We start from the raw sequence: 23,435 nt of genomic DNA, 5'->3' as shown, positions 1-23,435 counted from the left end.
TTCCCAGCTCCTTCTGTCTCTGTTTCTGGGACATGTGCTTTGCCTCCTGATCTTGGTAGACCTCTCCACTCCTCCAGTGTCATTGAAAGTCACCATGAACCTGAAGCCCGACAATGAAGACACTAACTCCCTCAGTCTGCTTGCCACAACTGTCCTAATGTAGCCCAGTTGCCCAGTTTGCAATGGGAGCGCTTCTTTGGCTCATAATCAGTCTGACATTAACAATATGGTACGATATCATAATGGTGACCTGGGTGCTCAGTTTGCACACACAATGTGACTCATGCCAGAGGGTTGTTTTCCAGCCTCCTGTGAATAAAAAGCCACAGCAGAAGACCTGCACTCAAAGGGATCTCAGCGTTGTTCATTAAGAGGTTGTGATTTAACTCTTCCCTCTGATTTGTTCTTTTACAGCGTCCCAAAAGCATACTAAGGAGCAGTGTGGGAATGATGCCGGTGTTGCTTGTGGTCTGTAAGGATCACATCAGATATTGCTGAGGATGTTAGCTCTGATACCCTGGGAAAGTTCCAGCACAGATAATTGCCTCCTGCCTAATTCAATTCACATCTAATAGAGTGGCAACACTCAAGTGAATGCCCCGAGGATGGATGAGCAGTGGGAATATAGAGTACACAGAAAGAAGATTAAGAAGCAGAGATGGAAATCCATTGACAATCAATGCTTGAGGAAAAACCCTCCTCCCCTGCCCCAGGAAGTCCTGGGCCAGTTTCCTGCTTCAAGCTGTGCCAGCCTGAATGCGTGCAAAGAAACCTTGGGTTGTGCTTCTTCTAGAAGGGTGATGTTATGAAGGATTACATGGTGGATGGTGCCATCAATGATGCCACAATTTGTTCTGCAAAGCCCTTCACAAACCTCATGAAATAGATCCCCACGTTCTCTCCAGGTCTTGTTGGCAGGTGTTCTATGGACCATGGACTTTTGTTTCCATGTGCTTGCTGTCCCTTCTAGGGAGAAATGAAGTGCAGCACTAATGTGAGCATACAACTCTTTTGTTATGGGGTTATTGGTGCAAACTGAGTACAGAGCTGACAACATTAACACCCTCTGTCCATCTTGAAGTATCCAAGCACATTATCTGCAAAGGAAAATGGAAACACTGCTAGGATAGCTGGAGACAGGCGGGTCAGAGGGATGAAAAGATCTGTCCTGTCTTAGATATGGCTAAGTCGACACTTGCTCCTGTGTTGCGTATTCCTGTACAGTCCTTCCTCCCCACACATTAAGGAACTGAAACGGGTTGGTTTTCCCTTGCAGTGCAGAAGGAAAAGTCCCTGCCCTGGCAGGGCCTTGTGCTCTCTGCTCTGCATTCTTTGAGATTACATCTACTATTCGTACTACTTTTCTTAACACATTTGCAGCCTTGCTGGGCTCCAACTTCCTCTGTGCCAGGAGCTGCACGTGCATTTAATGAAAGATTTGTCAGAGATCCTATAGCCCCATGTAGGACAGGGCAAGACAAGAGGACAATGGTAGCTTCTCCTTGTTTGCTTTCAGCCACTTTGGGTGCTGCACGGGTACACAGATAAGTGCAGCTGGTGTGAAGAATTGCACCACTACAATTCCTCTCCTGAATAAAAGGCTTTCTTGCAGTGCTGTCATCCTCCTGTTTTGTCCTCTGGGAGCCACCTGTTGGCCATTCCTTTCCCCTATTGACAGAACCCCCCTCCTTTCCATAACCATGTCTAAGCTGGGCCTTGGGACTATTCCCAACCTTACATCTTACAGTCAAGTACTCAATGTCTGAGCATCATCCCACTGCAAAACAGCCCTTCAGATCAGCTCCCAAGCAGAGCTACTTCCTTTCCACCCATGCAACCCTGGGGTTCCCTCTCCCAGCTCTCTGTTACCATCAAGAGAATAGCTGTTTCTGGACATCAGGTAGTGACCCTGAGCCAGAAAACCTCTGCAGGAATGTTACCCCAGAGCCTTCAACTTGTCTCTGGGCCCAATCTGTGCAAGTACAGGAGAAGGAAGCTAAGAATAGGACCCAACTAGATTTTTCCATTTCAATCCAAATTAAATCAATTACTCATCCAACTGTGCTTTCCTTGTTATACACCTAAGGGATATTCTCACTTAAGACATTTCTGAGCCAGTCTTATTTGGAGGGTGTGTTATAATTCAGCTAGCAAGCTGGGACAGCTCTTGCTGGCAAGCTGGAGGTACTGAAAGGATCTTGGCTTCGGTAGATGAAGATAATTGGGGGGATTGAATGAAGGAGAAAGAAGAGAGTGGAGAAAGCTGATTTCATCCAGTTATGCATACAGAATGTTAAGTAATCGCATAACTTGGTAGTAATGATTCATGTTGGTGATGCCTTGTTAAAGTTCTGGGCTAGCTGAGTCTTGCATCCATGCTCTAGGCTGAAATGGGGACAAAAGCATCTCTGGCTTTGAGGGCTTGTTAAACATTGCATAAGGGACTCAGAGCCTTTCTCTAAGGGAAGCAGGGGCTAAATCTGGAGGGGTCAGTGTGCTGGGCTGGGGCTCTCCAAACAGCAGGAACAGCCCACTGGTGGTGGAAGGTACCTCTGAAATGTAAGGAGAGACCTCATCTAGGCTGTGGAAAACAATGGGTCTTTGACAGCAGGCTGCTCTTGGGAAACTGTGCTCTTGCCAACTGTAACCTTGGCAGAGAGCACGTATGACCAATCCTCATGCCTTCCTTCCAGTGACATTAATTAGACAGTCATTTCTTTGGGACCAAAGGCAGTTTGGATCAGTAGGCACTGGCCTGTTGTCCATAGTTTCTCTGTTTTAATTCTGGCTTTGATTTTATGTAGATTTTCTTCATCCTTCCTCTTGGAAACCAGCTCAAGCTCCTGGTTTAAACCAGTTTCCAGCTCCTGGAAACAACGTCCTTTGGTATGACACTACAGATCCATAGTGGAGAGCAAAAGGATGTCAGCACAGCCAGTCCAGCAGAAGGGGGGATCCTATGTTACATGTATGTTGTATTATTGGTCACAAGCTTAAGTATTGTGTACTTAGCTTTAAATCTATAGGAAGCCAAACCATGGACAGCCTGGGGCATAGGAAGGTCTAGGAAATTGGAATCACTAGTTCATTCCTGGAATGGGGATGTCATAAGAGTTCTATATCATATTTGAGTTTCCAAATATTGAGTAACTTCAGCATAGCCCCATGTGATGAAGAATTAATTTCTTAGCTTCACTTGCAGGAAGGCCACTGAGTTGATCTTTCCATGGTGGAGGTGTGCCCACATCCCAAAGGATGAACCTGGGACCCTGCAAGAGGTCCCAGCAAAAAAGCCAGGGAAGGCAGAAATGATGGAGGTCGGTTGTGCTTCCATAATCCTCAGTACCAGGTCTATGTGCTGCTGGGTCATGTCACAACACAGATTTGAAACAAAACAGGTTTGAGTCCTGATTAAACTTAAATTCAGTCAGCCAGGATGCATAATACAGACCTGAGGCAGCAGGAGTGCTTTTGTATGTGCCTGATCCAGCACATGCTCTGCCAAAGACGGGGTTGGTGTGTCCCTGGCAACGTCAACCAAGCCAAATGTGTACTGCTGCCACCTTGTCCTCTCTGTCCCTGCCAGCTTGGCCACATGGCCTGACCATATTGACCTCTTTGTTACTGGGTGAGTGATTGATAGATGGATCTGCTCCCTGAGCTGCCTTGCTAGGGGAGCATAAGGGCATTACCATGGTGGTGCAAGGGAGGAGAAGGAGAAGGAAGGAGGAGGAAAAGGACAAGGACATAGGGAGCAGATAGTATTGAAGAAGGAAGTAGTGATCCTGGCTTAACTCCCACAGTGTGTTACTATATGAGCTTAATGCAGTCAGATGACATCAGATTTGAGCTAAAAACAGCATAGTACAGACCGTGCTGGTTGTGATTGAGAACAAAGCCTGTCAAGTTAGACACAGGCACTGGAATTAGCTTCTGTTTTCTGGTACTAAGAGCCCTCTTGAATCCTTGGGTGCCTATGGAGAGGGCAATAGCTTTCTACTTACACACCTCCATTCTCAAAGACAACTCAGCTTTGACAGGCCAATATGGCAGGAAGCATTTATTCCTTGGTACAGACAAAAGGCAGGTCAAGACCTGTGCTCCCACAGCTATTTTCTGCCTGGTTCATAAATAGCAGGCCTTGATGGAAGCAAACCTGTGCGAAACACAAAAGCTATTCCCTTAGCAACAGTGGTATAACAATAGATGTGTTTGGAACAGAGTAGCTTGAACAACCTTAGTGTGATGCTGTGTATTTTGCCTCACCTGTGCATTGATTTCAGAGGTACAGAGGCTTATTTCTGTCTCTAACTCTGTCACACGGGGTTGTCACTGCAATGGGATTGTCATGGGGACTGAGAGATGTAAGTCCAGGCAGCAGACCCTTTCCAAGATCTCTTTTGGCAGGGCACTTATGCTGTCTGTAAGACCATGAGCAAGTCACTTAGTTCTCTGTGTTCAGATCTCTTTGCTAAAATATTTAGGACCTGTTGCTGCTCTTTCTATGCCTACATGCAGTGCTGGTATAACTAGATCTTGTTGTAGTTATATTTCCCTAGAGACCGTATAAGGCAAACACTTAAAGTGTCTTGTGAATCTGTGGGTTTAATAACTTTGGATCACCTGATATGAGCAACGCTGTAAGGCCTCCAGGGATAATACAATGCACACGCTCCTCAGATGGGATTCAGCTTGCAGGCTAAGGCTCATGCATTAGATGTCATTGGAAATGCCCTACGGGATCTGAAAAGTCCTCATGTCACTCTCAGACCTGACACAGGAACTACAGCAAGCCCATATCAGCAGCTTCGCACAGCATCTAGAAAGGAGCACTCAGCAGATTTGAGCCCTGTCTCAACAGCTCTGCTCAGGTTCCCATCTCTGCTACTGTCCTGCCCCAAAATTAAGCACCTATTTTGATCTTCAGCCACAAAACTGACAGGGAAGTCCAGATCCAACTGCTGGGGTGTGAGGAGTCCATGCTTCATCCTGTTTGGTCTTGGGATATCTGATAGGAAGAGTGTGTAAGTCTTTTCAAAGCCCCAGCTTCATCTTTGCTTTCAAGCCTATTTGCATCCTCTTTTGCCTCTGCACATGGAGCTGCATGTGCAGATTTCTCACCACTGATGTCATGCTCTTTTCTAAGGATGCAGCTGTATTCAGACTGCTCCTTATAGTGCAGATGCGTCCATAATTAACAGATCGTAAAGCAGTGGTGCTTCATGCTAGTGTTTTCTGAGCCTGTTGCCCACTTGTATTACACTGAGCTCCTCTGCCTGAGTCAGGCAGGCGAGTAGGAAGGAGAGAAACAGCATTTCTGTGGTCTCATTGGAGACTCTCCTTGGCCTCATGACCTGATCTGTGCCCCACAGCACAAGCTCAGCTACTGGACCATTGGATCTGCAGTATTGGCCACTCGATGGCCTGTTTTTGGTTGGCTGGTTGGATCCTGTTCCCAATCTGTCTGGCAAGAGGGTCATGATGATAATTTCTGACCATGGGCACAGGTCCTGAAGTGCTGTCATCTCATGAGGCAGTGTGTGACAGCCCCATGGAGGCCCATTGTTCCCTCCAGTGACCAGAGAAAAGGGATAATACACCAGCTCCCTTTGCCCAGTACATGCAATTTGTTTCCCTTAACTGCCTTCGACCACAGGATGGAGGCAGAAGCTGAACCCCCTTCATGATTTTTTTCCTCATTTGCCTTTACTTTACACACTTGTAGGGTTTGGCTACATGACCTTAGGGAACGGACCTGTATGGGATCTGTCTTTCCACCTAGGGTGCTCGGGGCCTTCTTCAGAAACTATTAAAATACATATATATTCTGATTTTCAGAGCACTTGCTCAGAGCTCCTCACTGCTTGCTGCAGACTTCCCAGTACATGAGTTGTCATGGGCATCAGATAAAAGTCCTAGGGGAGAAATGTGGATTTTATTCATGAAGAGGTGTTAAAACACTTCTTTGAAGTGAAACTGAATCTCTCTCTAGATCCAAAAGACACTGCTCTTTTCATCAGTTTGGTTAATGAAGTGAAAGAGTAGAAAGATCAGTCTTTTCACTAGTTGCATTACTGGCTTGCTCTTAACCAGGCACAGCCCAAGAGACATCAGATACCTGCGCATTGTTAACAGGTATTCCTTGGGATCATGACTTGGAGAAGGCCCTGTCATAGAGAGGAGGAATGTTGTCTCATCAAGGTCCTTCCTGACATTACATCCCCTCTTGTAGCCCTCAGATCTGCCCTAGTGCCTTTCCAGGAGGCAGCATCAGTGTGACCAAGGTTTTTGGTTTGTGTCACCCTCACACTAAGGTTTTCAATATAAACAGTGAATGTAATTCTGGCTTTCCTCAAACTGGGATATAGATACTTGAAAGACTTCATTAAGACAACACAGAGATACAGATCCCAGTTGTATTCCTCCCTCTTTCACCCTGTGTTCATCCAATAGTTTAAATATAAAGATGGCAAAAACTTTACTGAATAAAGTTATGCTATGCAGGACTTTTTGGGAACTAATAGGGAACTACCCTAGTCTTTTAATGAATCTTACAATCCCTGTTTTATGCATCTGCTTTTCTTCTTTCACATTTGTTTTTATTTTCATTCTGCACCCACTTAATTATCATTTCCATACATTTCATACCACTAGCACTGGAATTTCCCATGTCTTATCTGTACAATATTGTTTTTTTAATTTACTCATTATACTGCATAATTAAGCTGTTAAGTAAAATTCTTTTAATCTGTTTCCATAAAACCTAATGTTTCTGTGCAGGCTCATTAAAATCTTATGGTTTCCCAGATGATCCCTTGAGGTCTAAAAGACACACAAACCCTGCCTATTTATCAGTGTATCACTCCTATCAGGTATATTTATAATATCCCAGGTCTGAAGATATGAGGCAAACCTGTTAGAGACTGTGTTGGGGGAATTTTATTTGCATCAATGCCACTGATAGATATGTTAATAAACTTTTTATTGCCAGATATTCTTGTTGTAAACCCGATTTCATATAAACAAACACTTTGTAAACCTGATTTCATATAAACAAACACTTTGCAAAGGACCTCAAGATGTCTGTAGCTTAGTCTCCTGACTTCCTGAAACCAGTCACTTTTTGGTTGTGGTAGAAGAGTGAGAGGCTATGTGTGAAAATACATTTATTATCATACATTACCCTGGAGAGAGCTCTGTGCCAGGATGGTTTTATCTCGACAACCAGGGTGTATTTTAGGGAGGGAAAACTGGTTCACATCCTTTTGGGCTGAGTAGGTGTCATGGTTTAACCCCAGCTGGCAGCTAATACCACACAGCCGCTCTCTCCCCCCAGCACTGGTGGGATGTGGAGGGGAACTGGACGAAGGTAAAACTCATGGGTTGAGGTAAGAACAATTTAATAATAGAAATAAATTAAAATGTAATAGTCGTAGTAATACTAATGCTAATGCTACTACTAATAATAATACTAATGAAAAGGAGAGGAAGAGGGTGAGGGATAAGGAGAGGGACTGAGGGAGATGGAGGAATAAACTCCAAGAAACACAAATGCTACACACACAGTGCAGCTGCTCAACACCCATTAACTGATGCCCAGCTTACCCTGAGAAGCAATTGGTGGCTCCTGGCCAGCTCTCCTAGTTTATATATTAAGCATGATGTTCTATGAAATACCCCTTTGGATAGTTCAGGTAAGCTGCCCTGGCTGTGCTGTCTCCTGGCTTCTTGTCCTCCTCCTCACTATCAGACCATGAGAATGAAAAGTCCTTGATTTAGAGTAAGTACTACCTCACAACAACTGAAACATCACTGCGTTATCAGCATCAATTAGAGAGATCAATTTGATAGGTGGACCACTCATTGGCTGGATGGCTGCATGCAAAGAGTTGTGGTCAATGGCTCAATGTCCAGGCATTGGTGTTGGGACCGGTCTTGTTCAACATCTTTGTTGCTGACATGTACAGTGGGATTGAGTGTGCCCTCAGCAAGTTTGCAGATGACACCAAGCTGTGTGGTTCAGTTGATATGCTGGAGGGAAGGAATGCCATCCAGAGGGACCTTGACACACTTGTGAGGTGGGCTGATGCCAACCTCATGAAGTTTAACCATGCCAAGTGCAAGGTCCTACACCTGGGTTGAAGCAATCCCAGGCACAGCTACAGGTTGGGCAGAGAAGAGATTCAGAGCAGCCCTGTGGAGAAGGACTTGGGGGTGTTGGTCAGTGAGAAAATGAACATGAGCCAGATTCAGTGTGTGCTTACAGCCCAGAAAGCAACCGTATCCTGGGCTGCATCAACAGGAGCGTGACCAGCAGGTCGAAGGAGGTGATCCTGCCCCTCTACTCTGCTCTCTGAGACCTCACTTGGAGCATTGTGTGCAGTTCTGGTGTCCTCAAAAAAGGACATGGAACTGTTGGAACAAGTCCAGAGGAGGCCACGAGGATGATCAGGGGACTGGAGCACCTCCTGTATGAAGACAGGCTGAGAAAGTTGGGGCTGTTCAGCCTGGAGAAGAGAAGCTGCATGGAGACCTCATAGCAGCCTTCCAGTATCTGAAGGGGGCCTATAGGGATGCTGGTGAGGGGCTATTCATTAGGGACTGTAGTGATAGGACAAGGGGTAACGGGTTAAAACTTAAACAGGGAAAGTTTAGATTGGAACTATAGAAGAAGTTCTTTTCTGTTAGGGTGGTGAGGTACAGGAATGGGTTGCCCAGGGAGGTTGTGAATGCTCCATCCCTGGTGGTTTTCAAAGCCAGGCTGGACAGAGCCTTGGGTGATATGGTTTAGTGTGAGGTGTCCCTGCCCATGGCAGGGGGCTTGGAACTGGATGATGCAAAGGTCCTTTCCAACCCTAACTATTCTATGATTCTATTATTCTCAGACTATACTCGAAACACAACACTGTGCTAGCTTCTACAAAAAAAGCTAACCCTATTCCAGCTGAAACCAGGACAATAGGCAGCAGTTTGACTGTCCCTTGCAAGGTTCATCTTTCTCTGCTCAAAACTTCTGCCTGGTTCTTTCCAATCTCCCCACCTAAGGACAAGCAATGTCAAAGCCATTTCTCTCTTTGCATACACATCTCTGCATATTGACCAGCAAATTTGCCACTGGTCTCTGACCCTCATTCACCAGTACAATCAGGTGTGAAGATGCTGTGTGAGCATCTCCATGCCATATGTGGCAGCTTCTATTGCTCTAGATCCTGGAGGTCAGCATGGCACCTCAACATCCATCTGCTTCCAGGGCCTGAACTGGTGTCTCCACACAGAGCTGTGCTATGAGCTGCACCAGCTCATGCTGAGCTACCACAGATGTCTCCACACTGAACTCTGTGGAGGTTTGCTTGGACCTTTTTCCCTGACATGCATTGTTTGCTGTTTTTGGGTATTTGCCTGATGTTTGCTGTAATATTTGCACATCCCACAGTACTACAGTTTGTCAAGCAGTTGTTCTTCCTCGGGGTTTAACCCTGCATGGGGCAATGGATGCATTTCCTTATCAATGTGTGAGAAAATACAATAAAGACCATGTCTTTGTCAGCTCTTAAGACCAAACAGGCCAACACACAATAGCATTTGCTTTCTGAAAGCGACTGTTGACTGGAAAATCTGCCCAGACCAATGCTGGCTTTGTGCAAATGTGCTCTTAGTGCTGTCTGACACACTCGTCTGGGAATAGCTTCATTTTATGATGCTTATCACACAATGAATAATGTTGGATTGGAAAGTGTTGGGAAAGATGAGCATCATTCGGAAAGCTGGGATCATGTCTTGGTGCTTCAAGGCATGGCTTTCCAGGCTCTTCCTTATGCAATGTGGTATGTTTCTCAATAAAGGGGTGGAAAGAGGAGGCTGAATCTGGCACTGATAAGCACACAACACCTGGGCTCATTAGGAATGACATGTTCTTTGCACACACATGAAAAATACAGCAGAAATCAATGGTATCGATGGAGTGAGGTCACACATCTCAGAGATGGGATGGCAAAAATTGTAATGAGGGCTCAGTCAGTTACAGATCACTAACTTAAGAAAACGTGGTAAATAAGGTTGTCTGGATCTTCAAATACCTCTGGTACAAACACAGCATCTCCATCTGTGTGATGGTGAGAAGAAATACCTGTGTGCAAATGCTTCCCACCACGAGGAGAGTTTGTAGCCACAACTTAGCCTTTTGTCTTGGGCCTATTGATAGAACATTTATATTTATTTCCTTTTTAGTTATTTGGCTGAATCTGCCCATTTCCAAGGTGGGTCTTACTCAGCCATGACTTACCATTTCCATGATAAGATCTTGCTTCTTGCCAGTGGGACTTGGTTAGCAATTGACTGGATGAGAAGAGAGGGTGGGAAATGATAAAGTCATGTTTTGAAGAATAAAAGCAGTCAAGGAGAGAAATTAATCCCTTTACTCATTACACATTTCCTGTTTCCAAATACAATGTCATCTGTTTTAGGGAGGCTTCCCATGCCAGAGGTACCCAGATGGGACGAGTGCATAGCCAGAGGGAAGGAGCAGGTGAGTAAAGGACTGAATGAATCCTTGTTCTCCAATATCACCCAGATCAGCCCAGCATCTGCAATCCACGGATGCCTCATCTCCAGGTTGGCTTGGGCTGGCTCCATTTTTGCCCACAAAAAAAAGGCTTTTAAAGGTAGTTTATCCTTTCCAGTTCTCTTCATTGCTTCCTTCACAAATTCCAGCATGCTGCAAAAGGAATCACTTGTGCTTCCCAGGACTTGGGGCTTTCATCACCAATCCCAAGCTTCAGCTGTATGGAAGGGGGGTTGGTTCTTTTTTGTCTGTAGAAAGCAAGAAGTGAGGAAGCCATTCAGAAGATGCAGAGACTTTCAGGACCATTGAGCCAAGTTGCAGAGATGGGGTCAGGCCAGTTTTCCAAGGTACAAGAGCAGACACAATTCACCTGAGTGACCACTAGGAGTGATTCTGAATTTCTATTCCATTTTGAGGTTCCAAAACTACTGCCATAAAGTAAAAAGTGTAGATATTAACATTATATTAAAAACTTCCCCTCCTATTATACATTCATTGATCCATTGTCCATTGACACCAGCCCATGGCAGCATTAGCTTTATCTTAAGGGACCAGTAAAAGCGGTAAACTGGTCTGCCCCAGCTACTATCCTGGAACTACCTTAGCAAACAAACTCTGCTGCTGGCACATGCTAACTGTGTCACATATTGAAGCAACTCACTGAAGAGGAGGTTGAAATATAAATGTCTAATAAGTACTGTATCTAGAAGGACTTACTCTTTACATCAGCCGCTCTTGGGTTAGATAGTTGCTATTGTCTTGGTTGCTTGAAGCTGACATTGCTGATCACTCATGCCAGAACAGAAACCTCGTTGAACATGCTAATGTGTATGCAAATTTATCTTCTTTCCACAGTACCTGAAAAGCAGCTGGATTCCCTGGAAATTATTTCAATTGAAAAGGTAATTACTGGCTAGTGTACAAAAAAAATCATCATTGTTAATGCCATTGTTGCCATAAATGGTGTAGGACCAAAGGTAAAATGAAGTGTCCCTTGCACTTCTTTAAACATCTTGATCTCTTGAAAAACAAAGTTATATGCTTTGATAATATTCAGTAATTTGTGTGTATTTTCACAAGCACATGTGCAACAGAATGTTAAATATCATCTTTTTTAGTGCCAGAAGAGAACATTTAAGCAGCAGTTTTACGTTATTACTTTCATATTATTTCCATCCTTCAACTTCACCTTGGTTCACAAATCCTCTACCAACAGGAGCTCTTCCCTCAGGGGACTGGCCTGGCTGGAAACCAACCCCTTAGGGCTGTTTTCTGGGTGCAGACAGGAGCAAGGACAGGGCAGACCCCTTGAAGCCAATAGTGGCACCAGGCTGTTGGAGACCCTCTTTATCCCATTCTTATTGCAGCTCCACATAAGTCTCTGCATGAGCTCCATTTTGGAGTGTGGTTCCCCCTTGCCACATTGCTCATGCTCCATTAGTAACAGCAGCATCGCTTTCAAAGTGTGTACATGGCTGTGCATGGAGGAATCCTCATGGGGAAATTAACAAGTGCCAATTAGCACCTTGCTGCAGCCACACTGCTCTTCCATGCACACACTGACTTCCTCACTTACAGACCCTTGAGACTGTGAGTTCTCATGTAGGCAGCATCTGATCCTTTGAACCACAGCCATGAAGCACTGGGGGGGACACAGCAGAGCGGATCCCTTGTGAGCTGTTGGAAAGACCCTGATCAGGAGTGGAAATCACATTTATATTGATCTTTCACTGCCTGCCTGGCTCATGAATTTGTGCAATCACAGCTGAAACAAATGACTGTCAAAAGCTTCTTCAGCCTGCAGCCAGCAAGCAAACAGTGGGACTCCTGCTGTTCTCACCCTTTGGGACAGGCATACTTATCCTGTGTGTTGTTAGGCTTGCTGTTTTATGGTTCCTTGCCTGGTTAACCAGACCCACAGGTTTTGTCAGTCACTGTTCTGGAGAACAAGGAACTGGCTCAGAAAATGGGTGGGTTTGAGTCTTCTTGCCCTTGACTTCATTGTTTAAATGTCCCAACAAGTTGTCCTCCTGCACTGCATGTAAAGGGAGGTAAGGTCTTTGCTCTATTACTCCCATAGAAGCTGTCCATTGGCTCTGGGGACACTATTAGACTTGTTCTCTCCTGCTGATGGTGTTAGAGCTGTTGGGAGTGTACACAGTCATGCAGCCACATATAGTCCTGTATTAGTGTAGCATTAGCCTAATGGGGCTTAAGAGTCAGGACTGTCCACCAGCAGAAGAAAAAGAGGCAGATTATGGTTAAAATGGCTATCATGGTCATGACGGCCACTCCATCCTGGTGCTGGTGCTGTGTCCTGGTAACATGGGGACAGTATTGCTGGTTGCCACCAGTCTGGGTTAGCCTCTGGCCCCAGCTGAGCACCCAAACCATGCAAGAACCCTGTGTACAGGGCTTCAACTTGACATGGTGACATGCACCTGAATATATCATCCATGACCTGGAGCATGCATGTGATCATACTCTTCCTCAGGTCTCTGCTTTGATTTGAGCATCACCTGCTCCCTGTCTCTACTCAGGTACAAACAGTGACAGCAGGTGCAATGAGAGCTGCTCTGCTCCTCTTCAGCCATCCCAACCCCATCAGGCTGCTGCTGGTGTGAGGCTGACCATCACCCAAGAGATGCTCCTCTGGAGAGCTGGCTTCAGGGTGCAATACTCATGCTCTGCTACGGATAGGAACCTGGGAAATAGAATCATAGAATCATAGCATAGTTAGGGTTGGAAAGGACCTTCGCATCATCCAGTTCAAACCCCCTGCCATGGGCAGGAACACCTCACACTAAACCATGGCACCCAAGGCTCTGTCCAACCTGGTCTTGAACACCACCAGGGATGGAGCATTCACAGCCTCCCTGGGCAACCCATTGCAGTACCTCACCACCCTAACAGGAAAGAATTTCTTCCTTATACCCAATCTAAACTTCCCCTGTTTAAGTTTTAACCCATTACCCCTTGTCCTATCACTACAGTACCTAATGAATAGTCCCTCCCCAGCATCCCTATAGGCCCCCTTCACATACTGGAAGGCTGCTATGAGGTCTCCATGCAGCCTTCTCTTCTCCAGGATGAACAGCCCCAACTTTCTCAGCCTGTCTTCATACAGGAGGTGCTCCAGTCCCTGATCACCCTCGTGGCCTCCTCTGCACTTGTTCCAACAGTTCCATGTCCTTTTTATGTTGAGGACACCAGAACTGCACACAATACTCCAAGTGAGGTCTGACGAGAGCAGAGTAGAGGGGCAGGAAATCCTCAAAATCAGCAGAAAACCATCCCCAACAACAATGGAGCAGTGGATGTAAGCAGAGCTCTGAAGAACAGAGCAAACATCTAAGAAAGTCCTCTCTCTGTATTACTCTGTCAGCCTCAGCTACTGCAGTGTTGGGACTTCCTGAATCAGATGTGAATCCCAGCGAATCCCAAATACATATAACCAGTTCCTCAAAGGATGTCTGCAGACCAGGATACCTGCAAACAAGACATGTAGTGGGACAGATCAGTTGGTTTTATATTGTCAGAGTGAGCTGTGTCTTGAAACTGACCAGTTGCATTGCCAGTGGCTCTGCCTGGGTTCTTGTTTTTGCCTTCTGTTACAGAAAGTGCTTTGCTGGCTTCCCAGGGGTTAGGAGGAGAAGTTTGGTCATAGTGTTCCAAGCCATTAGGGCCCCAGCTGCTGTGCAGGATGAGGGATACAGCCGGTTGCCTGGTCCAGGGCTGTGTCAGCTTCACCCTGAACCCGGAAACATCCAATCCTCCTGGCTCATTCTCAAGTATTTCCTCACAGGAACAGGCTGCTCAGCCCAGCCCCTCTGATCTGACCATCAGATCATCCTGAGCTTGGATCTCACTGCTTCTTCCTAAAACCGTCATTGTCATTCCCCTTTTGAGCATCTCCTTCCGTTTCAACCCCAGTTAGGTCAGTACAAGGCTTTTCCCCAGTATAAAATCACAGAATGGTTTGTATTGGAAGGGACCTTAAAGGTCACCCAGATCCAGCCCCCTGCCATGTGCAGGGACACCTTCCACTATACCAGGTTGCTCCAAGCCCCATCCAACCTGGCCTTGAACACTGCCAGGGATGGGGCAGCCACAGCTTCTCTGGGCAACCTCTGCCAGTGCCTCAGCATCCTCACAGGGAGGAATTTCTTCCTAGCACCTGATCTGAACCTCTCCTGTGTCAGTTCAAAGCAATTCATCCTTGTCCTGTGACTACATGCCCATATAGAAAGCCCCTCTACAGATTTCCTGTAGGCCCTTCAGATTTCTTGTAGTCCTACAAAGCTATTTTCCTTTTCTGTATTTTCCTTTCTTTGTTGCACCTTTGCCACTTTACTTCCTTTTCCCAGAGCTTTTTGATGCGGGTTTGATGATGTATCTTTATGTTTGGGCTCTTATAATGAGAAGAAATGGCCTCAAGGTGTGCAAGGGGAGGTTTAAACTGGATATTAGGAAATATTTCTTCACTGGAAGGGTTGTCAAGTGTTGGAACAGGCTGCCTAGATTAGCAGTGGAATCACCATCCCTAGAGGTATTTAAAAGACTTGTATATGTGGTGCTTAGGGACATGGCTTAGTGGTGGACTTGTCAGTGTTTGGTTAATGGTTGGACTTGAGGATCTTTTCCAACATAAATGATTCTATGATTCTTTAAAATCATAGATTTCCACTGTTATTTTCTACCATGAACTTGCATGAGAAATTCATGAGTGATTTCCACCCAAGCTCTAGCCTAGATGGGCATCTTCCCTTTGCTGGACATCTTTCTCTTCAGCACATCCCCTTCTTCTCACCTTATGGCCAATGCTGTTTTCAGGATTGGATTTCTGACTTCTCACCTCCCCTTCTGGCCTCCCCAGCCTCTGCCTCACCTCCCTGTGTGTGTGACAGTCCTTGTCACCCCTCTCTGCTTCTGGAAACATGGACACGGCTGCAGGAGACAGGGGCTTCATGAGCACTGTGAAGTTAAAGAATAAGAACCAGTTTAGAGAGGATCTTGAGAGAGAACATCTAATCCACCTCTGAGCCCTGCAGCAGGATCCTATCAGCTTAAATCATTTCATAATACCTGTGTCTAGCCTGTTTTTCCAAGCCACCCAGGATGGAGCATCTACACCTTCCCAGGCAATCAGCTTCACTACTGACACTTAGAAAACTCTCCCAATTCCCAGTGTAAGCCCTCTGTGGATGTCTTTCTTACCCAGCTCTTGTTTCTACAGATACAAATATGACTGGGTGACACCTTTATTGTCTCTGCCTTCTCTCCTAACTCTTATTTTCCAGGTGTTATTACTGCAAATTGTGGCTCCTGCTTGTTATGCTTGATTTCATCTCTAAAACTGTACATGAAAAGGCTGCAGCTTCACACCCTCCCTCCACGAGAGGTGGGAAACAGGTGAGTTGAATATAATTCAATGGGGCTAGTGCAGTCATGTTATTCAGGGAAGATCCCCCAGGCACTCCAGTAATCATCTTAAATGAAAAAGCATGAAAATAAAATCACCAAAGACATCTGTCTTTGGTGATTTGACAGATGTCTGCAGACCCACATGTAGTTAAATGGCACAATCGCCCCCATCTGACTATCCCAGCCTGCCTGTTGATAGAGTTTTATTCAGTGAGGTTGAAGACAAAAAAGGGACAAATTTTAATCCCAGACTGGCTGAAGTTTGACTTCGTTCTAACATATGGACTGGCATACGAGACCATTTCTGAATTGAAAAAGAAATTCAAGGTGTTGATATCATTCTCCCTTATCTTCTTGTGATATCAGCTTTGTGGACTTTGAGGGACTCAGGCTTTTATCCAGTGTGACTGCACTGTTTTCCATCCTCATAGTGCTCTTGGCTTAGCTTAAACTACTCAATATATTTGTAAACGTCAAAAGATCACTTTTCCTCTGAAGAACCTAGTCCGAAACAGGAGAAACAGATACTAAGGTGGGAGAGAGGAACAGAAAATGAAAGCAAAGGAGTGGAAACTGAGGTCTGTGATTTTCCTTTGTGGCTTTGCAGGAAGTCTTTGGTAGAACCAGAAACAGCAATGAGCTCATTTGCACATCAATAGGAGTACCTCTGCTTTTTACATAGCACTTAGCCCTTCCAGGCTCAAGGTGAGACTCCTTTCCCACCATACTGGATTTCCCTGCTATATGATGTATCCCCACAGGCAGCCTTTGTCCTGGGAAGCAGGATGGACCAGATGAGTCTTGGAAGATCCTTGAACCTTGTAGTTGTGATTCATTACCCCTCTGCTTCTGTGGTGTCTGGAGGCCACATGAGCCCAGCATCCTGCTGTGCTACACAGCAAAAAGTAGTATCTTGCCCAAAGAGCTCATACTGCAGTTGAAAGAGGGTACAAGGGATTTCAGTTCTTCCTTGCTGTCAGTGCAAAGAGTCCTGGAGGACCATAAACTAAATGGCTGTGTGCGATTTGGTACACAAGAGGAGTTTAGAAGACACCTTCAGTATAGGGAATGGTTTCAGTGAGGCAGCACATCCTGATAAAACCTGCACATGGAGCAGGGAACCTTTGGGCTAGAGTCAAGTTGATCACTACTGCGTAGTATTAGCTCATCATGAGATCTGACAGCACTGAAAACCTGCTATAACATTACCTAGACCATGACCAGGCTGTCTCATAGGCACATCAATGCTTTCTCCCTGGTTTGATTTAAAACCCAGAGGTACAATAGGAGACTTTCTTATCAACTTCCAAGTGGTTTATACCAAACACTCCACCCTGGAGGACCCACTTTGCAGCTCTGATGTATTCAACTCTTAACTGAGCCTGCTCCAAGGTGTTCATAGGCAGTCAGAAGGTGCATGCCAGCTTGGAGATGAAGCTCATTGCTTTGCCACTGTCTGCTTTGCTGCTGTACTTGGGGCATGAGAGCTCCTGACTGTCTGATGGGAAGGGAGATGGGAAACCAGCCAGCAAAAACTCAGCCATGAGGAAAATTCCTGGCTGGCTCTTATTGTACTTTGTTTCTTTGGGCCTAACAGTGAGAGCACAACACGACTGTTCAAATGGTTTCTTCTCCATCATTCATATGTATGGCAGAGGCTGTATGTTTAAACAAAGTCTGCACCAGAGACATAACTGATAGACCCCTGACAAGACAGCCTTTCCCCACAGGCTGCATGCTCTACACTGGGGAAAGACAAACAGCAGCGCTGATGTGGAGGAAAAGGCAGAACTTCCACATTAAATGAAAAACCCCAAACCCTGGCTGTGTTTCTGCAGTGTGTACATTCTTCGGAGCATTTCCTGACTACCAGTTCCGCATCAACAAAACGCTTTCTCTTTTTGTTTTATAAAGCCTTAGTGGCACACAGTACTGTGTTCAGTAAGACTTGGCAGCTGCCTTTGCTTGCACCCGACCAGCATGAAAGCATCCATTATCATCAGCTTCTTCCTGGCTTTCCTGGACCCAGGTGAGTTTTGCACTGGGACCTGTGGGACTATGAGACATGGAAAAGGTCTGGAAATGGGCGCTTTGTGTGTGGATCTGTTCTTCCTTTTGAGCCACGTGAACTCCTTATCTGGAGGGATTTGTACTGCAGAGAGGTGGCTATGGGCTCATTAATCCATGCCTTAGGTTGTGTCACATTTTAGGCACTGTATGTCCTTCAGCTCTGCTCCAGAAGAGCACTGATGTCTTGGAGATCTTGTATCGTCCCCTGTCATCCCATGTAGATATCACAGTCACTGCAAGGCACCTGGGTTTATGAAACTGACACATACCCTCGGGTCCCACTGAGCGTGTGTCAGGGAAGACATGCGGTTGTTTTCTTTGATAAACACTTTATTCCTTTCTAAGTGGTTTTTGCCTGATATTCTGGTCTGCTTAAGATGCTCCAGGAGGCAGATGATAAACTGGTCTCCCCTAATGCTTACAAAAGATATGTCATTCCCCAGTTTGAAAACACAGAGTCAGTACCCACTGTCAGCCTCTTGATCCCCAGACTTTTGGGTGTTCCTGCTCGCAGCAAAGAGAGGATTTTGGGCCCTGGAATCCAGGGATAGCTGAATGCCTGCCATGACAGAGGGTGGGGGTGCTCCCCTTAGCAACTGCAGGAAAACCAAGCAAACATCATTGTACAGCACACAAGGGAGGCTGGATTGGTACTGGTGGTTAATGTAAATATCCCAACATGGCCTTCTTCACTTGCCTGAATTCAAGTTCATGCTAGAATAAGTGATAATATAAATAATAAAAAGAGAACCCACAAATTGAGCAATGGAACAGAGGAAATAAGGGAAGAGGAATATGAAAAGTGCTGATTTAATGCTGAAGCTAAGCATTCTGATGGAAGGGGGAGTGAGAACCCTCATGACTGCCACCAGAAATGTGTCCTCTTTCTTTCCACAGGAACTTCCCTTCAGTGTGAGGTTTGTCACAGCATAGGAAAAAGCTGCTCTGGCCCCATGAAAGACTGCAATGGTGGTGAAGATACCTGCGGCATCATTCTGCATGAGGTCATGATAGGTAGGTGGGACATCCACTGTGGCTGTGTGCTGGGCTGGGAGATGAGTGTCTCTCCCCACCTCTGTAATTGGCTTTATGGTGAGTCTTTGGATAAGCTGCTCACTTTCCTTTTCAGTGACAGAGGACCCAGGGATTGTGATGGGCTGCAATGGAATAAACTCTCTATGCCTCTGTCTCAAGCAGCAGTTTCCTATTGGGTTCTCAGTTGTGGAGAGGAGGACCTAGGCAGCACACTGAGAGGAGACATGGGCTTTTAGTTCTGGCTAAGCTAAATAGTTGGGTTGAGAGTCTGGACCATGAGGGACATGAGGCTGCTGGCATCTAGTGTTGAGGGTGCACTGGTCATGGGTGGAGGAAGAAATTGCACTGCATCTGGCTCCCTTTCTTGAACAGGAAAGGGGACACCAGGCAGTTATCTGGCACTACCAGGGCTGAGCTATCACCTTGTCCCCATGGTTGATAAGCCAAAGATGAGTGGTGAGCACTGAGATAACTGCACAATTGGTTATATTAGGGCATGGTTTTAGTCACTGCCCATTGTCAGTGATGTGACTGTTGGCTTTTAGACTGGAAGCTGGCTCATATCCTACCAGCTTTGGTGCTAGCAGCTCCAGTGCATATCTTCCTTCTGCTTGTGCAAAGCCACCCTTCATCCTTGAAGTGCTGGAGGGGCCTCAGTAAACTCAGTGTAACTGTCCTACAGTCCATTACACTGTTTGTGTTTGGTTGATGGGGAGGACAAGATTTGCCTGTGTCAGGATGCTTGTGGCTATGATGGACTGTGTGCTCCTGTCCATGAAGAAGCATAGGTCAGAGGCATATGTGTCACCCCATAAGCTCTGTGGCTAGGATATCCTGGCTAAGGTGACCAGGACACCTGTGAGGAGTCATGCTCTCCCCCTGACTTTAAGCACAATGTGGAGAAGGAGAAATTCCTCACTAGTGTCTCAGATGTGATGGCACCCTCGTTCCTCTGAGGGGATCACCCAAGCCACCAGTGCTGCTTTTTGGGGCAGCTCTGCTGTCCACAGACACCTCTCAGACCCCAGGCCAGCTGCCTAGCAGTTGTTGCTGTAGGAGTTAATGGGCAAGGATGAGAGTTACCTTGTGGTTAATGTCTTATTGCTGCCTGCCTCTTTGTTACAGGGGGGATGGCAATCCCATCATCTATCAAGTCCTGCCTGCACTCCAGCATGTGCCACCTTGGCCCTATCACCATGAACTATGGGAAGGTAAAAGCAAGGAGCCACTTGGCTTGCTGCACAGGCGATGACTGTCGAACCATCTCTGTCTCATGTAAGCTATCTTTTTCCTTATACCCTGTCCCCTCTCTGTCTGCCCTGGCCTGAGGTGAGGCCTTCCAAGCTAAGCCATCACCGGGTTTGTTCCTCTCATTCTCTCACTAAAACCAGTTACAGTCCATCTCTTTCCTTCCAGTGCCACCAGAGGACAATGTGCCCAATGGATACCAGTGTCCTGCGTGCTACAGTGTGGACTCCTTTCAGTGTGGTAATGAAATCGTGAACTGCACTGGATCTGAAACCCAGTGTGTTGACCTTGCTGGGTTAATGAATTCTGGTAACTACCTTTTTTTGGGGGGGGGAGGTGTCTGTATTTCACCTTTTTGGTTAAACGGGTGAAACTGGTCTACTGGGATGAAGCATCACAGAGAAATATAGGACTAGGTGCAGAACTGACACAGAACATTCTTAAAGCCAGTAAAATGGAGGGGATGCTTTTTTCTTCCTCCTTCTCCATCATGCATGGATAACTGTTGGGATTCCTCATAGCATGGCATAACTGACGTCAAGGGCAGCACTGGACTCCTGAAGCAATCTGATAGACTGGTATGTGATAAATCTGACCAGCACGCTGAATCTGCTGGCCCTAGCTCAGATGTATGAAGATGAATCTGGATCTCAGCCCGCTGCCTACTTATTGGAGGTTCAGGTGAATCTAATACAGGCTTTCTCATGAGGTGACACTGGCCACTGGGGACAAGACGCTGTTATAGTGGTGCCTGTGCCCCTAGAGAGCCAGGGACAAGTGCCTCCCCATGAGTGCTGCATAGGGTACCCAAAGATCCTGCAAGGGAACTCCAGCCTTTGAACAAATGGGGTCAGATAAAAGCTGCAGATAAAAGACTTCATGTCAGTCCCACCATGCTCCAGCAGGCAGGAAAAATAACAGTGGCAGCTGCTGTAGGAATAGCCTGGAAAAAATGATCTTGTGCATGGTTGACAATATTGCTAGGTGATGATATGATGCCTGAAGGTCTTTGCTATACACTTTATAGATGTGTTGTCCAAACCCTGAATGAGAAGGTGTTTCACAGAGACAACATGAAGGAAAACAATAATTTTCTTAGTCACAGCCATGGAAATAGAGTGGTGCAATTAATTCAGTGTACCACTGAAATAAAACATGCTCCTAACTTGTCTTGACTTGATTGATCGGCCGCTGTGAATAGAGGAGATGTGCGCGGTGTGATTAGCTGTGCAGGGGAAGTAGCAGCATAGGGAAGCAAAGGAAGGTGAGGATCTAATGAAACATGCTTATACATTACTTGTATTTGAGATTAAAATGTCCACCAGAATATTCCAGACTTCCATATCCTGAGCAGCAGAGAAACATGAGCGATGTGAGCAAAAGTTAGCAATGGAAGCAAGGATATCTGAACTGGGAGTTATGCATGCAACACCTTCTCAGGTCTTTCTTTCAGGCAGTGTTGGTAAAGGATAAGCTGAGGTTTCAGTCACTCAGAGGACATGTGAGAGGCATTTCTCCATTGGTTTGGCACAGACAAGAATGGGTTGGTGGGTTTGGAGCCAACTGGACATGAGGAATGGGCAGTTCTTGGAGTGGAAATGGGGACCTCATTGGTCAGGGATGGAATAACTATGGAAACTGGTTCTCCTAATGCATGGTATGTACTTCTCATGTGCAGGTGGCCTGTCTCTGAAAGCTGCCATGAAGGGCTGCACCACCATTTCTGAATGCAGTATTGTGGGAGATGGAAAAAACAATCTGGGGATGATGGACATAAAGTTAAGGCGGTTCCAATGCAAACAAGCTACTACTTTGGCCAGCATGAATTCTGGGTTTGCCCCTTTGGGCTCCCTCTTCCTTCCTGTCCTATCAGGGTTCATCTTGGAGAAAGTACTATTCTGACTCTCACCTTTAGTGGGTTAAGCAAAGCCCATAACAGACTCCAGCAGCGATGTGCACAGAGTCCTGTTTGTGGCTTCACCCGCATGGGGTGTTCATTTTCAGACTGGCTCTTCTATAACTTCACAGAATAAAGACAGTGCTTACATTTCTTCTGTTTCCTCATTTAGTCTGAATAAAACCTTCATAGGTTCAGTTGTGGTGGGCTTCATGTTACATGCTCTGAGCGCTTTGTCCACACACTAAACGGGGTGCCTGTACACTGCACAGGCAGTGGGAGCTCTCAAGGCAGCCTTAGAGTCTGCATCCTCTGTCTCATGACAAATGATAAGTTTCAAACCTACTTTTCCAGGCTCTGAAAAGGGTTGGAGGTTTCTTCCTAAGAGATTCATTCTGGGTAGAGAGAAAGCTTGCCCCTTTTTTCCTTCCTTGTATCCTATTTGTCCATGGTAGGAGGAGTCCCTCAGGTCAAAGGGATGCTTGTGGCCTCTGTTTTCTATGGTCACAGGCTGTTGGGAGACCAAGTAACAGGAAGCTTTACACCAATGCCTATTTCCCTTCTGTAGGCCAAACTACACCCATGGCTGCTGTAGCCTCCCTCTTCTACATTCACCACCACCTGGCTATTATGCTTCAGACATCACTCACCTGAATGGGTCTCTTTATGTTGGTCCCACAGAAAGGTACTGAAGAAAAACATCTCTGTACCTTGGAGGTAATATGGGCTGTGGGTAAAACCATGAAGCAGTGGGAGCTCTGGGAGATGCTGAGGTGTATGCTGTGGGAGAGGTGTTAGCTAACTTCAGTGTTTTACTATACATCTATCCTCAAATGAATGGCCCATTTTTGGAGCAGAGTAAAGGATAATTAAGTAAACTTCATGATCGTGTCTGTCCTTCATGGCCCTGGATCACAATGTAAATATGAAGTGCTTTGAACATGGAGGTACAGTGATCATGTAACACAATTTTACCTCCTGGTTTAATGCTGTGGCACAAAGCACTATGGAAAGCCTTGTCTGCTTAAAGCAGACCATAAACCCACCATCAGTGATGAGATGACTACACCTACATGTGTATGTGTGAACATATATGTGATCAGATTTTAACTTGCAGCATAGAGACTGAATATTCTTGTAATTTCTGTCTCCCCCAGATACTCTCTTCTTCCCAAACAGACCAATTATATTTTTCCCTCT

General features: G+C 45.9%; 1 protein-coding gene across 2 annotated transcripts; it reads left to right on the top strand.

Annotated features, from left to right (window-relative positions):
- The first annotated feature begins 15,864 nt into the window (after positions 1–15,864).
- LOC101872114 (phospholipase A2 inhibitor subunit gamma B-like) lies at positions 15,865–22,389 on the top strand. 2 transcript variants are annotated; one of them, XM_034072950.1, is made up of 6 exons: positions 15,865–15,973; positions 17,900–18,014; positions 18,953–19,069; positions 20,216–20,365; positions 20,507–20,647; positions 22,017–22,389. In XM_034072950.1, exons 2-6 carry the CDS (start codon positions 17,966–17,968, stop codon positions 22,238–22,240), a joined length of 681 nt encoding a protein of 226 aa, XP_033928841.1. In that variant the 5' UTR covers positions 15,865–15,973; positions 17,900–17,965; the 3' UTR covers positions 22,241–22,389. The 2 variants fall into 2 exon arrangements, with proteins under 2 accessions (XP_033928841.1, XP_005143214.2); XM_005143157.3 differs by lacking the exon at positions 15,865–15,973 and having other exon boundaries at positions 17,703–18,014.
- The last annotated feature ends 1,046 nt before the right edge of the window (positions 22,390–23,435 follow it).

Source organism: Melopsittacus undulatus, chromosome Z (assembly GCF_012275295.1).
Source record: "Melopsittacus undulatus isolate bMelUnd1 chromosome Z, bMelUnd1.mat.Z, whole genome shotgun sequence".
Classification (NCBI taxonomy): domain Eukaryota; kingdom Metazoa; phylum Chordata; class Aves; order Psittaciformes; family Psittaculidae; genus Melopsittacus; species Melopsittacus undulatus.
This window is presented reverse-complemented; position numbering and strand designations above follow the sequence as displayed.

Coding starts and splice junctions, on each gene's coding strand:
- LOC101872114 (XM_034072950.1), top strand. CDS start 17,966: ATGAAAGCATCCATTATCATCAGCTTCTTCCTGGCTTTCCTGGACCCA. Junction 19,070..20,215: donor TCTGCATGAGGTCATGATAG/GTAGGTGGGACA, acceptor TCTTTGTTACAG/GGGGGATGGCAATCCCATCA. Junction 20,648..22,016: donor TGCTGGGTTAATGAATTCTG/GTAACTACCTTT, acceptor TCTCATGTGCAG/GTGGCCTGTCTCTGAAAGCT.